The following is a 16059-nucleotide window of genomic DNA, read 5'->3' on the forward strand; positions in this document are numbered from 1 at the left end:
CTGTCTCCTCTCTGTCAAAGTCTGTAAGCCTGTCTGAACTTTCCGTTTGCTTGTGTCTGGGGAGCTCGAAGAGCCCACAGTGTTTGGGTCGGTCAAGCGCAGCGGCGGGTAGACGTGCCTCAACTTCTCATCCCGAGAGGACCCTTCTCCTTTTGGAACCTGTAGATTTGGTCCAGCGAATGTCGGCCAAATTGTCTGAAACTGTTATTTTCGGGTCGTGAGAACTTTCTGCACCCATGGGCAAGGCGAAAGCTGTATAACATGGTTTCTGCGCCCTTGGCAGGGGCGGAACTGTCTGTGTGTTGATTGTCGTTATTTGTGTTGTTGGACTTTTACGTTATTTTTGGACTGGATCTACCCTGCTAAACATCCTGATTAACCACTAGAGGGAAGTTTAGGGAAAAGAGGTAACATGGCCACCAGCAGAGCAGAGGAGCCTCAGCGGGGCTGGCCACAGCTCCTGCTCCCCGTGGCCAGTGTGGAGGAATCTGAGGGCATCCGGTGAGAAGATGGGCTGGGTCCAGGTGGTTAAGAACCTGGCGGAGGAGAAGGGCGACTTCTGCTAGCCATAGTGGCAGGAAGAAGCAGGCAGTGGTGTGAGTGGTGTGAGTGGCAGACTCGGTAGCCCAGGGGGGCCTGGCCACCTTAAACCCCTGTCCCTTCCCAGCACTGTCTCGGCTTTTCAAAATATCACTTGTTTCAGTTGGCGCACCAATTTCGGGCAAAAAATTCACTAGACATTTAACATCATTTACCTGAGAGTTATGTTACAGTTACACATTTTTAATTTTTTTTTTTAAAAGTGAGCACATAATGGGGAGGGGGGAGTCACGTGACTCCAGCACGGGGGTGGGGGTGGGGGGGGGGATGACCACTCTGAAACAAAGACGCTGCTTGCAGTCAGAGGTCCCCTGCTGTGAGAAAATGCAGGTGGATTTTTGTTAGGAAAAAAAAAATCAAGTAACCTACTTTTAGGGCAGAGAGATTTGTTTTTAGGAACGATCTAAAAACAGTTTTGTCCGATTCACATGGGGTATCTAGCCTGCGATCCAGAACTAAGAGAAAACTGTCACCGAATCCAGATCCAGAGTAGAGGGTGCAGTGCATGACTGTAAGCAGCAGGCCCTTAACAAGATCGACTCCATTTGGTAATAGGAAACTTGTAGGGACAAGCCTCGAAGTGAAGTTGCTTTGAATAAGTATGATAACCAGCTGTGATGAGGTCAGAGCCTGGCGATAACCAGACACGAGTGGTTATCTGCCGTGCATATCAGCAGTAAGGCCAAATCAAACATAAAAGAGGAGCCCGATCAGAGCGCTTCATCAACACGTTGGTAGCCATGACTGCCTGACGTGAGCCTCCACCAAGCTTCCTCAGCTCCCGGCCATCAAAGAGTTAACCAAGACCATCACAAGGACTCAGGTCATATAACCCATGATTGAATGACGTATTTATTGCTATGCTTATTTCTTTGGTAAATAGCAATTTATTATTTGTGTTCATTGTGCTGATATTAAAAGCAATGCATAGGAAATGTGGCAATACCTCATTGTGGGAATAGCCTTAGCACTGGTGATAATATATTGTCTGCTGTGCACCATTAAAGAGCAATTGAATGCCAAAACCTCCGTCTCTGCTGTACTCTCTCCCCTCCCGTGGAGCTGATAATCTCACGGTCAAATCCAGCATACGATCCCCAATCCCCGAGTGGAGGAGGATCTGTCGCTCCTCTCCCTGCGGGGATACTAAAACCTTATCACAATCTGCTCATAACATATAAGAGTCAGGGCTCTCGACAATGACTACAGGCTGCTCTGGGAAGAGAGTTGAACAGAAAGATGCCATAAGATATATTGCTTTAATAGGCCTCACAGGATACTCAAATTCTATTAATGTGGGCCACATGGGAATCTTGGGTTTTATCCTGCTTGGGAAAATAGGAAAGGTCTAAGAAGTAGTACAGTACTTTAGTTACTTCATTTTTAAAAAAAATATAGATTGTATTAATTTTCAAAATGGGTCTGATTTTCAGTTTTGTTTTTACATTTTTCCTCTGGAAAAGGGATCAATATAAAGGTTTTTCTGGTTACTGGCTCAAGGATATGCTGATTTGGGGAAAAGGTTCTGTGTGATTTTAGAAGAGGTGATTGAGGTATTTTACTGGGAGGTATTACCTCCCAGATTTTATAGAGAGTAGACATGACAGAGGTGGGCCCCCAGAAGACTAGATTCCAGAGAATCAAACAAAAAATTATCTTCACTATGCTAAAATCTGTTCTGAGGCTTGTATATTACAGAACATACACAGCCTTGGTGAATACATCTCCTCGCCAGGCAAGTTTAACTGACCTGTTTGAACTCCTGATGTCCTGGACTTCCAGCTAGATCCAGTTTAGACACATCAGAGGGGATGATTAATCTCTCTGAGACTGTTCTAGTGCTCTTCAGGGCTGAAGAGTGAGAGAGGATAAGGTAGGAAGCCAGAAAGAATGTCCCCTCAGACATGGGGACACCCCTGATTGACCAGGCTATATATGGTCAACAGCGGGTTTCGTCTAACTAGATCTCACTGAGACTTTTGTACAGTAGAAGGTAAGGGGCACCTAAAAGCCTACCACCAGACTCCATTGGCAGGTCTGAAGGTGGTGGGGTTTAGGTGAGTCACCCACAGTGGCTCATAGAGGCATTCTGTCAGTATAACTATGGCCTTTACAGATCAGGCTAGTAGATATCAGGAAAAAGTTTCAGAGGCTAAAGGGACTGCAGGATAAGTCATTAAAAGATTTAGTGTAGGTTGCTGAGGAAGTCTACCATAACAAGGAGACAAAGAAAAAGAGCAGAGAAAAGAAAAAGAAGAGAAAAAGAAAGGCAACAGGAAGGGAATGTACAGAGAATCTTGGCTACAGTAGTTAGGGAAAGCAGAGAAGGGAGATTCCAACTAAAGAGAGACAGAAAACTCCTTGAAAATGACCAGCGTGCACATTGCAAGTAGAGGAGCTGCTGGGCCCGAGAGTGGCCTAACAAATGGAAGTTGGGGGCAGGAAATCCCAGGCTTTGGGAAAAACACTCCCAAACAATGAAGGTGTTAGCCCTGGGTAAAGACAGTGATTTAGGTAGATGGGGTTTTGACCCCCTCCTGAGCCCAGGGTAACCTTAAAATTGGAGGGGAAACCCACTTAACTCTTAGTGGACACAGAGGGTCAACACTCGGTCCTCCTCCAAGTCAATGGCCCCTTTTCCAAGAAAAGATCTTGGTTCCAAGGAGCCACTGGCACCAAAATGTATTATTCATGGACTACCCGAAGAACAGTGGACCTAGGGATAGGCCGGGTATCCCATTCATTTATGGTCATCACAGGGCACAGCTAACTGGCCCAAAGGGAGAACTCATGGGTGGAGGAAGACCTCTCCAACCCACCTCTGCTGGGAGCTGAAACAACCTGCTTTCCAGACAGGAGTAGTTTTCTCCATGCTGGTCAGAGACAAACTGGTGCTGCTGTGGTGGACGGCGAAATGTCATCTGGGCTGAACATCTACTCCTCACTCCTGGGCATGTCAGCACAGAAAGCAGCCTTGGAACTTGGCACCAGCAAGAAAATTAATATCTACACAGACAGCAGGTATGCCTTTGCCACAGCCCACGCCGCTATATACCAAGAGAGAAGACTGTTCACATCAGAAGAAATCTTGGGTCTCTTGGATGCCCTGACGAAGCCGGCAACTGTACTATTCATTTCCCAGGACACCAGAAGGGAATAGATTCAGTGGCCCGAGACAATAATCAGGTAGATCAAGTGGCTTGAGAAGTGGCCATGCAGGAGTCTATCCTGGTTATGGGCCTGCAAGAGGCACCCACTGCTGGGGAATGGGACTGGACTAAGGGGTGGCCTCACATAAACCACACGGAAGAAGAAAGGACTCAGATTGCTAGCCACCCTACCAACTATTACCTAGAGAAGAAAAGACAATGGTGCACACAAGAAGGGAGAACTATACTCCCCAGAAAGCAAGCAAGAGACTTACTAGGCCAAATGCACAGAAAGACTCATTTGAAAAATAAGCATACCCAAGCAGTCAAGAGATCCAGGGTATATATATAACAGACTTCAGGGTTTTAGCCAGAGATACAGTAGAACAGTGTAAGGTATGCCAACAAGTAAATGCTTATGCAGCCAAGAGTAAACATGGCAAAAGACCTAGGGGAGAACAGCCTAGAGTATATTGAGAGGCTGATTTTACAGAAGCTAAGCTAAGAAAATATAGTTACGAATACCCTCTAGCATTTGTAGATACTATCTCTGGATAGGTTGGGGCTTGCTCCACCAAGCAAGAACCAGATACCATGGTCGCCATCAAGATATTAGAAGAAGCTGGGCAGTGGTGGTGCTCACCTTTAATCCCAGCACCTCGGAGGCAGAGGCAGGTGGATTTCTGAGTTTGAGGCCAGCCTGGTCTACAGAGTGAGTTCCAGGACAGCCAGGGCTATAAAGAGAAACCCTATTTAGAAAAACAAAACCACCACCAAAAAAAAAAAAAGAGAGAGAGAGAGAGAGATTTTAGAAGAAATCTTCCTGAAGTTTCGAGCACCCAAGGTAATTAGATCAGATAATGGTCTTGCTTTTGTTTCTAAGGTAAGTTAGGGATTGGCAGAGATATTGAGATACTGGGGACTAATTAAAAGCTCCTTTTTTTCTACTGTCCCCAGAGCTCAGGGCAGGTAGAGGAAATGAACAGAATCCCCTAAACAGAGACCTTAACAATATTGCCTTCGGAAATTGGCACTGGCTGGGTGGTGGCCCTTGCCCTGGTCCTGTTCTGAGCCCAGAGCATCCATCCTGTCTGGGCTCCCCAGTCCCTTGACCCCGACTCTTGACCCCCCCCCCAAGTGAATTTTCAGGCTGATAAGGCTCTTATGGCTCAGTTACAAGCTTTCCAGATCAGCCACCAGGAACTGTGGCCTACACTTAGTGACCTGTATAACGCAGGTACCCCAGAGGTTCCACACGAGTGAGCAAAGTTGGCACCTGATGCCGTCTGGAGAGCAGCCAGACACCTGAGCAACCCCCTCAAGCCCAAGATCACCTGCCATTCTGCAAGGCCAAAGAGACCATTAGATGGCTGTATCTTCCTTCCTGTGCTGAGCTTCAGCAGCCCCCCCCCCACCCCAACCAAAGTGACTCAGCAAGTACTCTCAGCCACTGGGGATGTGGCTTGGTCCACTATAGTGGAACGCCCATCTTTTGCCTGGTGGCCAGACCTGGTCTTTGATCTCCCTAAGTTAGCGGCAGGCCTTGACTTCTGGGATATCCCCACCCTAGAGGCTCAGGGGCGAGGATTACCCAAATGTTGGGAATGAGGGACTTTTGAATTTAAACCGTGTCTCAGAAGCAGCCTTAGAGGGTACATACACCCAAAGTTGAGAAGTGTCCTGCGAGAAACCCCCATATACATGTGCCCCCAAGAGGAGAGAAGCCGGCAGCAGGCCCATCAGTGTGTGTGTGTGTGTGTGTGTGTGTGTGTGTGTGTGTGTGTGTGTGTAAAGGGACAGCTTCTTTTTCTGTGCTACCTAAGGGTATAGAAAATTAAGAAGCACATATTGGAGACCATTCAGAGGGTAAGAGGAAGATAGTTAAATATTCAATGACTAGCCGAGAGAGAGAGAGAGGAGAGAGAGAGAGAGAGAGAGAGAGAGAGAGAGAGAGAGCCCGCCCAAAGGTGGTTTGATTCCTGGTTTAACAACTAACTCCCCTTGGTTTACTAACTTGATTTCTACATTTTTAAAACCATGTGCTCTGGGCCTCCTACACCAGCAGGGTGGTCTTCTCCCCTGTTGTCTGAGGAATATTGATTAGTCTCTCTCTTCTGGGGCCTTTCCTGAACTGATCAGGAATGTTAATTAGCCTCTCCATTCCTGAGCTGACCCCTTCAGTGGTAGTCCATGCTTTTAATCCTAGCCGAGACAGGAGGATCTCGATAGTCATTTTCTAAATTCTAGAGTTACAGTGAACAAGGTGGTGGTGCCCCATGCCTTTGAACCCACCATCAAGGGACAAGAACTCAGAGAAAACTACTAATGAGTATGCTTGCACAATAGAGAATCACATGCCATGTTACAGATTATTTAAAAAAAAAAAAAAAAGAGAGAAAACAAACCTTCTACAGGGTTACTAGGAAGGCAGCTAATTTCCCAATGAGGACAGGAACAAAGAGCAGCTATTGAGACTGCCAGCAAATTCATTTCCCAGCATGCAACCCTAACCAATATTGATCCAATATCGAACCAATACATGATGCCTGAATTATGCATATCGTATTTGTTAGTACCTGAACTCAGTGACATCACATCTAGGCGACTGAGCCGACCCTACATCGTTGCCAAGGCAACCGCCATACACTCCCAGAATCCACCTGGCTACCTCACCTTTACCTGGGAAAAAGACCCATATAAATAGGCCTAACTCTCTGACCTCTCTGACCTCTCTTTTTCCCCTCCGCCATTCCTCCCATTTCTCTCCCCATCTTTGCCCTCTGCCCTAAATAAACCCTCTCCCCTCGTGATGCCGTTTGGTCTGGTGTGGTCTGTCCTAAGCTACTCGCCAAAATCTTACAGTATTTATTGGTGAGCTGGCAACCGGGGACTTCATGAAGCAAAAAGACGTCCACCAACCCTTGTCCGTTGGCTACTATTGAAAATGCTTTCTGCATATGGAGAGGAAATATTCTCTCTCTGTGCCCTTCCGCAGCCTTGAGCAGGCCAGAAAGTGCGTGACCTAGATACAGTAGGACCCGGGGGAGTCATCCACCGGGGCTGCACATGCAACTTCTTACAGGAAGTTAGAAGAATAGAGTGCCCGCCAGCTGGCCTTGACTTGCAACACAACCCTGCTGAAACAAAGGATTAGGTTCGGTGGGGGCTTTCCCTATATCTACAAGAGCTGAATGCTAAACTTTGAGCCTTGATCAGAGAACTTTACCTCGGCTTCACGTTTCTCTCGCCCCGCCCCGCCCCACCCCTCCGTCTCTTTTTCATTTCCAGCCCTCCTTTCAGGCGAACCCAGTTCGTCCGGGGCCTACTTGGCAGCTACAATCTCTCTAAGAAACAAATCCGGACGTTTTAGGAGGCATGGAGAACACAATACTCAGTCACCACCGTGCAGTCATAAAGGTGACCCTCATAACAGACTGGATCCATTCGAGGGCAGGGTCCTTCACAGGCTGAGCTATGGAAGGAAAGGTATTACAGTACACCTGGTACCTAACTGGATTCCTTCGTGACCAGGCTATGGTAGCAGAGGGGATCTGTGCCGTTCCGGAATGAGGGGGTAGCTCAGTTCCTTAAACTCCACCCCCCCGCCCCCGCCCCCCACCCCCAGCCCAAACAAAGCACTTACTGAACTGTGGGAATTGATGGAGTGGTCACAACATTTGGCTAACATGGTTTACTGATGTTTCATCCATCAGCGGACTATAGGCCGGGGTACAGCTATACGGTCACCCAAATGGAAAACCACTAACTGGCAGATAGACAGTAAAGACACCTGGTGGGGGGTTGGGCGTGAACGGGAATGGCAAAACCTAGGAAAACCTAGCAAAGACAATCGAATTTGACGGAGACCATACAGGCAAGACAAGCAAAAACGTCTGATGATAACAAAATAGTGGGCACATTGGCATCATGCGTAAGGCTAGAAGATTAAAGTTTGCCGGGGGAACGACTTTAGAATAAGTCGGCAAGAATGATACGATTACACATTCGAAACACTTGAAAGTCTCCCCAACACTGAAAAAAAAGGGAAATGGAGAACCAAGTTAAATCAGGAAGACCCTTAGAATTACTATTGTCAGGAATCCCAAAGCAGGCGGTGGTTCACATCTTTAATCCCAGCACTTGGGAGGCAGAGGAAGGCACAGAAGAACCAGGTGATTTAAGTTTAAAAGCCACTTACAAAAGGCGGACTGAAATTCAAAGTCAATGTCCTTTGTGATCTAAAAATAAACACACTCAAACTTTGAATTTATATATAAAGAGAAGGGGAAATATAGGTGTATTTATCCACACACACACTAAGATATATTTAGATTCAAATTTTCAACAGATTTTTTTTTAAAAAATTGCAACTGAAAGAATACTTTTCCTGTTGCCAAAAAACATTTTGCCCTAGGAAAAATAAACCCGCAGAAAAAGAAACCCCAAAGAGGCAAGCTTTGCTTGTATTTTTTCCAGGAGAATAAAAGCATCCAATTAAGGGACCTGGAGACCCCTGGTCAAGAGAAACATTTGAAGAAAAAGAACTGATCATCAAGAGAAACCCGGCTCCCAGGAAAAAAGAATTAATTGTCCAAGTGATACCACCCACCTCCAGCATCTCTGCTGCCCTCTACAGGCACAAGTGGCAAATGGTCTTTATGTAGTCAATTAATAAATGAAAGCTGGCTTGGGGGTTGGAGCACGGCTCTCTCCTTCTCTAGACCCACACATGCTTGTTGAAGGAAAGTATAAAATCTCCGTCTCGTATCAGAAGAGCCACCCAGTCAGGGACAGAGGAAAACAAAACAATAGGGGACTTCTATTGCCATCAATCATCTTTATGTTTTTGACTTTCTAAAACCCTGTGGTGATCCGGTAGTAGTAGTTATGCAGAGTACTAACTAATTCTATAAATAAACTTCATCAAGCTTCCTGTACATGTTTTTGCCAAGGGCCAGCTTCGGCTTGGAGCAGGGGGTCCCAAGGAAGGGGTGTTTGGGAGCTGGGAAACAATGACTCAGATTCAATCGTGTATACAAGCTGAGAGCTCTGGAGTGTACCGGAGAAAACTGTCTTCGAGATACAAAAAAAAAAAAAAACCAAAAAAAAAAAAAAACCTAAGAGCTCTCTGGATAGCTTATGGGTTTCCAACCAGTCATAAAAGCTGCTAGGAAAAAAATTCTTGGATTTTTTTTCTGACCAAAGTCAGAAATCCTGTTAGAGAAATCCAAAAACAGAGCATTGTTTGCTCTCTTAGTTCTCTTTAGGTAGCTCAGCTCTTGCAGACCAAAGTCCTGTCTTTTATTTGCATATCAATTCAATCATCCACCCCAGGCTCCATTTTGATTATCCCAGGAGTCTGCATTTTATGACCATAGCCCCTTAATTCTTAGAAGGAAAAGAAAAAAAAAACACAGCAAGTACTTATTTTTAACACGGCAAATGAATTCAGAGATCTGCCCACCTTTGTAAGGCACAGACAATAAGCCAGCTGGGTGGGTCTTGCCCTGAAATTGCCATTCTTACCAAGCCTGGGCCTGGACCTAAACTCCCCTTGTCCCAGGCTGACCTTGAACTCAGGAATCTGCCAGACTTTGTAAACAAACAAAAAAACAAAACAAAAAAAAAGACAAACAAAAAAACGGAAACAAATTTAGCTAGGTGGTGGGATCTTGCCCTGCAATCGCCAGCCCCTAAATCCCTTTATCTCCTTTCTTAGTACCTGACAAGCTTGCTCATGGTGCAGCTGACTGCTCTTTTAGGTCCCTGAAGTCCCTCCTCATATGATTCATATTGCATCCTTGTATTTTGCACAGTTGAGAAATCCTGTGTGACTAGTTTTGAACTCATGTTTTCAGAGTTCTTTCCCACGGCCTTAAGAGCTGTGCTGAAGGTCACAACAGTCACTGGGCTTTTTTTTTTTTTTTTTTTTTTTTTTTTGCTAAGGCTATTAGACACACCCTCGCCTCCCAGACTCATGCTGCTTCTAACGAGAGCACGGGGTCATTAACCTTGGCAGGGAGAACATTCCCCAGTAAACTTGGCAGGGAGAATATTTCCCAAAGGAGGAACATAAAGTTAACTATGTACTTTTTTTTTGTTTGTTTGTTTTTTTGAGACAGGGTTTCTCTGTGTAGCCAGGGCTGTCCTGGAACTCACTCTGTAGACCAGGCTGGCCTCGAACTCAGAAATCCACCTGCCTCTGCCTCCCAAGTGCTGGGATTAAAAGATGTGCACCACCACTGCCTGGCAACTATGTACATTATTATATAAGTAAACCTTATGCTGACACTCATGACACCCTGCTAGCTCTGTTCCTGGGTCAGATACTGTGCCATGGCGTCCCTTCCACAGGGGCTAGGCAGGTCTCAGGGCTGTTTTCAGGTCTCATGCTGAATTGGGTACATAGTAACAAACTCTGTGTACCTTGGATGTGCTTAAATACATTGTGGCCCTCAAACCTCTCCGGGATCTGCTGACTGTCAACAAATCTCCCTGGATCATGGCAACACTAACCACCGGGGAAAATTGCCCCATGCCTCTTCTGCCACCAGGTTCTGCGCAAACAGTGGACACCTTTGGATCGACCACTATGTTCTGCCTAGCCAGGATTGTTGCTAAGCTACAAACACCACCCAAAGATCAGCTTTGGACTATAAACTGCTGAGGACATTCAAATTGCTGAGTTACTGTGAGACAGACACGAACATTTTACAGAACTTTGAACTCAAAAATGCTTAGCCCTAAATCTGCCAAATACAACCAAGCTGGACACTGGAGAAAGCTAGTTTTACTGTGTTAAGAGCTAAAACCTTTTATTTTTTAGTTAGGCAAAATGGGGGAAAATGTTGTAGGAGCTTTGATCACACTGTGAAGGCCGAGACTATGGTATTTACTAGGAAGACATGTTTCTAGTTGCAGTGTGGCTCAGCCCTGGCACACACATACCTTTTTAAATCCATGAACTTTCTGCTATATTGTGAGCAAGGTTAAATAAAATCAACCATAGCTCAAAAAGGAGACCAAGCAACCAGTTGACTGCAAGAGAACATGGGATCATTAAAGAAAAAAAAAAAAAAACAAAACAAAAACAGAGGGTAAGAGGGAGTCAGGAGGCCGGGCGGTGGTGGTGCACAGGGGAGGTGGTGGCGCACGCCTTTAGTCCCAGCACTTGGGAGGCAGAGGCTGGCGGATTTCTAAGTTCGAGGCCAGCCTGGTCTACCAAGTGAGTTCCAGGACAGCCTGGGCTATACAGAGAAACCCTGTCTTGAAAAACCAAAAAAACAAACAAACAAACAAACAAACAAAACACAGAGGGAGTCAGGAAAATAGGTGCACAGGAAGAGAAAGGGAGGGGCATTCAGTTTGGAGGTTTTTAGATGGCATGAGAGTGTTGGACTCTAAGATCCAAAACCAGGGGACCAAAAACACACAGAGACAGGACTGGCTGCAATCACATGAGGTGTGGTTTAACGAAACTAGTGCACTAGGACTCTCTCCCATGCAGGCAAGACAGTGCTGAACAAGAGTTGGGTACAGTACTTATGGGTACAGTATAGTTCACGAGGGTAAACCACAAAGTCTGACCTTTCCAGGTTTGGTTCCTAGGTGACTAAGACTATGACAAGGAGTGTCTTCCTTTTGCCCAGGTTTATTACGTTAAGGGCTCAGCTTCTTGTTTCCTGGAATGTATCTACACTCTGAGCTCTCAAGGAATGTTAATCAGCCTCTCCCTTCCTCCTCTGAATGGTAATCCAGCAAGTGTCCTCTGACTAGGGAATGTGCCCCTCCTGGGATGTGTCCTGGGACAGTGGGATTCTTTTCAAACCGAGACCCAAAAATCCTACATTTAGACCCAAAAGTCTTACAAGAGAGGGGTATTTCTGTTGGCATTCCTGTTGGAAGGAGGAAGGTTAGCTAGGTGCTTTCTCTGCCTCTCTGAGCTAGTAGGCTTTCAACCCAGCATCTGACTTCCAAGTCTTCACTGGTAAAACCAAACAACTGAGATTTTGTTAAAAACAAAACAAACAAACAAAAAAAACCCAGGTGACTTTGTTAACTGGGTGGATTTCAGAGTAGAAGCATGCCGGAAACTATACACTCTGCCAATTTTATGCCAATTTTATTCAAATAGAGTTAAAACTAAAGTTATGAGTGTTGTTTTTGTTTTTTTGTTGTTTGTCCAAGATTTTAAATCATTTTAGGAAAACTGTAAATACAGAAACCTAGGCTGAGGACTGATGCATGGTTTTGGGGTTTTTTTTTTGTTTGTTTTGTTTTTTGTCTTCAATGTGATCGAAGATGCACTCAGCTGTGTCCTGTGTCCTGGCCATCAAGCCCCATCAGTGTGTACCTGATGCCAGCCCCGAGATCTTTTCAAGGTTATCAACTGTGACCATCTCGAAATATGGGTGACCTGGGTCATCGCTGTACCTCGTGCTTTTCATTCTCTTGCTACTGTTAATACAGTCACACCAATGGCTGGCATATTATGGATTACGAATAATGGTTGGTCAGCTTGTCATTTTTCCATTTTACAGTGCAAAGGATGACTCTGGGCTGTGGCTGGCCACAGGTATATTTGTTTCTGTGTATATTGATCACTTGGGTTATGCTGAGTAAATCAAGACCTTTTGAAGGAAAAGGTTGACATTGGGTTTCTGTGGAAAAGAAAAGACCTAATGTCTTTATGGATAGGGAACCTCTCGAGTATTCTAGTGGTCGTGGCTCTTGGTTTATCTTGTGTACCTATAAACAACAACCAGAGACTGGGTGGTATTTCTTTGCTCTGGAGTCTGGGACAGTCTGAGATCAAGGGGGCTGGTGTGACTAGTCCAGCCAATATGTTATTCTATGGTGCCTCCAGGGAAGACAGAGCAGGCTCAATCTGCCTCCAAGTCACCTCACCTCTCCACTGAGGAATCTACACCCACAACGTCTCTTTCAGACGTGTAAAGAACTCCCTGGAAACACCTCACGTCTCAGCCTGAGGATGCACTCACTGCAAATTACGATTCTAATCCACGCGCCTTGGGGAACACCACTCAGCCCACAGCCGCCTCGAGGATGCAGCCAGCCCGGCAGGGGGAGCCAGGATACCTCCCTGGGCTAGGGCTCCAGTTTCAGACCAGTGTGAGCAGCCAGCGTGCCAGACTTATACCCAGTCGCAGAGATCCCAAACAGGGTCCCCGTTCCACGTCCTGCAGTAACCTGTCTTTAAGAGGGACCCATGAGATGGCACCCACAACTAACGGCAGCGCAGATGTGTGCCCAGTGGTCATGCGCAGCTCAGGATGCACACTGAGGAAGAGGAGTTCCCTTCAGAGTCCGACTCTTAAACCTGAGAGGCCAGAGAGAGCCCAGGGCTGACTGGAGGATTCTCTAGTCTGGAAATGGAAACTGGAAAGTACAAGAGGATTTATTGGAAGTGGCGCAAGGCATTCAGTCGCCCAGGCAGGGCACAGCCAAGACACAGATGAGTCTTATCGGCCATGTGCCAACCTGGACTTTGTGAGCACGCAGACAGCTGCGGAGAGAGATGGGGGCGAGAAGGGATTGCGAAGTCTTAGGACCATGTGTGCGCCGTTAACTCTTTATGCTCCAGAAGGATGTGAAGTGGACATTTGAAGCTCACTTCCTCCCACCAGGGGCATCGGCCGAGAGCTGAGAGCAGCATTTACTTATTCCCAGAACAGCCTGAGTCTAATGGCACGCTCACTGGTGAAAGACCGGGTGTGTGGTCCTCCTCCGTCTAGGAGATAAGGAAACTAGAGCATCCACAGAGAGCTGTGAGAGCATGAGGGTTTATTGCTTTAGGTTAGACACCTAGGCAGGGACGTGCAGACCCACAGGGTTAGCATTTCTTTCTCAGCCCGCCCTGCTCCACAGCTTAGCAGCCTCGGCCTCTCTGAGTGGTGTCCACTGTCTTGGTCTCAGTGCCCTGCCCCCACCCCTGCAGGGGCTTCTCAGGGTGAGGGCAGGAGGACACCCAGGCACTGCCTCCTGCAGGAGCTGCTCAGACAGCAGCTGCCACTCTGCAGGGCACACTGTTCCTGGGGAAAGGGGCGCTGCCAGCTCTGGAGCTGGAGCAGGGAAGAGGGGACCAGTCCTGCAATAGCTCAGAGCCCCCAGGGGGATCTCCTCCACCCTCCACAGCCGAGGGCGAAGGTCTGCAGCCTTTGGGCATTCCAGTGCCCCGGCCTATGACGCCAGCAACCTGTGCGCACGCGCACACTTGTGTTTCCTCAGGCATCTGTTACATGGGCCTGGGCTGCACCTTCTGAACCCACCTCCGGCTTCTTTCCCCGTGAGTTCCAAGTATTTGTGACAACAGCGGGCACGCGTGGCTAAGTCCAAAGGCACGCAGGTGAAAGAAAGGTAGAAGTTAGTTCTTTACACCAAACTTCTGAACTACCTCCTTGTGTCCCCGGCACCCTTTGTCCTTATGGCCTGCCTGGGCTCTAGGGTACAAAGGACCTGTAAAAAGAGCTAGCCCTGAGCATGCTTTCAGACCCCCTAGCTTCCCTTGGATGGCTGCAATACCACAGCTGCCCTGAGCATGCGCACAGACACCCCCCCCCCCCCCCGCCACCTTCCCTTGGAGAGCTGCCATCCCCACAGCTGCCCTGCCCCACCTTACAGGACATCTCAAGGATCCAGTGACATCGCATAGGTGATTTGTTAGTGTGTTTTCTAGACACCACTCCGTGACCCGGCACCCTGGGTTCCTTTCTGGGTCCCTGCTGAATTCTGCAGGCCTCCCCGATTGCGAGCCCGCCTCACAGCCCAGTTTACTGTTCACTGACCTTATCATCTCTGGTAGAGGTGGGAGAGTTTGTAGGCTTGCGCCGTGCACACCCAGATGTGTCCAAGACCCTTGCATAAAAAAGACTGCATTCAGAGCCCTGGGAGAACTCGGGGAGGGTCAGGAGGACGACCGAGCGTGCAAATACCAGTTCCTAACGGAGACACAGCAAGCAGGGCAGGAGTTCCAGTTCAACAGTGACGCAACTCGGCAATTCTGTCCTTCCGTCTATGGCGTCTGCTAAGGATCTCTCCTACCCAGGGCAGGGGCCCCATAATAAAGCTCTGAAGACAGTTCTAACCAGAGTTCCAGACCTCTTCCGTGAGCCCTGGACCCAGTGTGCTACCATCCAGAGCCACACTAGTCAACTCAAGGTTTCCCGCCTCTTCAGAGAAGGGAGGTGCCTCATCCCTCTCCAGGATGTCCCTCAATGTCCTCTAGGAAGAGAGGCGGGACACCCCGTCTACCTGTTGGGTTGGTTTCTCTGGTGCCAGTCACCGTCATATGCATCACACATGGGGAAAGGTCTGGGGATGAGAATGGGAGATTCCTATGCTCACACATGGATGAAGAGATTCTGTCCCTGGCTTCTGTTCCTCGCTATCACCTGAGATTGGGTCTTAGAGTCACCACCCTAGACCCAGACACTCCAGGACCCATTGCCGCATGCTTTCCCGCTTTCCCGATCTCCCCTCTGCCTGCCCAGGCTCTCACGCTCCCTCTCCAGTGCCATCATAAGCATAGCAGAGGAGCTGGAGGGAGAGGGACACCCATTCTAGGGACCACGTAAAGCTGCTGCATCCCATGTCTGGAAGCGAGCATGGCGGTCCCGCTCTCTCCTCGCTCCCACGGCCCCTTCCAGCCCATCTGCATACTCCACGCCCTCACCCTGACTCTCCCGGCTCAGTCTGCTCCTAGTAAGGCCTGCATCACAGGACCCACACCAGCCTCACCTGCCCTTAGGTGGGCGGCTCCTCCCCTGTCATGTAAAGGAACACGCCTCTCTCTGCAGGGAAGGACAACAGACACTTGGCATCTGGGGGGAGAGGGGACCTCAGGCAGGCACAGCGCATGTCCCAGTTTCCCTCCCACCTGATGGTGGCACCCGACCCCCTTCTGTGGACTCTCCCCCCAGAGTTCTCCAACTCACACCATAGTGGCCCACTCCTTGCTGCTGTCCCCACCCTCAGGCACAGCCTCACAGGGGCAAGTAAGTCAGAAAACAAAACAGAACTGCTTCCGGTCACAAGAGCAACCCTTTCCTTCATGTAAACTGGCGGCTTCGACGGTTCCCACAGCCCTTCCCGGTTCTTAGAGACTGTAGTTCACTCAACAGCAAATGTTCATCGGCGTCTTCAAAACTCAGCCTAAAAGTCGGCTTCCTCCAATGGGGTCCCTGTGTATCTTTCTGTCATTCTCGGCCTGTCCTGCTTCTCAAACCGGTGTGCGCCGTGGACGGTTTCCACCGGCCGTTTGTCCTGACATGTGGCGTCTCTCCATCCTCCC

The 16059-nt window shown here is 48.1% G+C and overlaps 1 protein-coding gene across 1 annotated transcript in view; it reads left to right on the top strand.

Annotated features, from left to right (window-relative positions):
• The first annotated feature begins 412 nt into the window (after positions 1–412).
• LOC114619584 overlaps positions 413–16059 on the top strand; it is a 47735-nt gene continuing 32088 nt past the window's right edge. The window contains exons 1-4 of the mRNA XM_028765411.1: positions 413–501; positions 13397–13481; positions 13790–13939; positions 15689–15763. Coding sequence (XP_028621244.1) covers positions 413–501; positions 13397–13481; positions 13790–13939; positions 15689–15763 — 399 coding nt within the window. The remainder of the gene's footprint in view (positions 502–13396; positions 13482–13789; positions 13940–15688; positions 15764–16059) is intronic.

Source organism: Grammomys surdaster, unplaced genomic scaffold, assembly GCF_004785775.1.
Source record: "Grammomys surdaster isolate TR1022 unplaced genomic scaffold, NIH_TR_1.0 164, whole genome shotgun sequence".
NCBI classification, from domain to species: Eukaryota; Metazoa; Chordata; class Mammalia; order Rodentia; family Muridae; genus Grammomys; species Grammomys surdaster.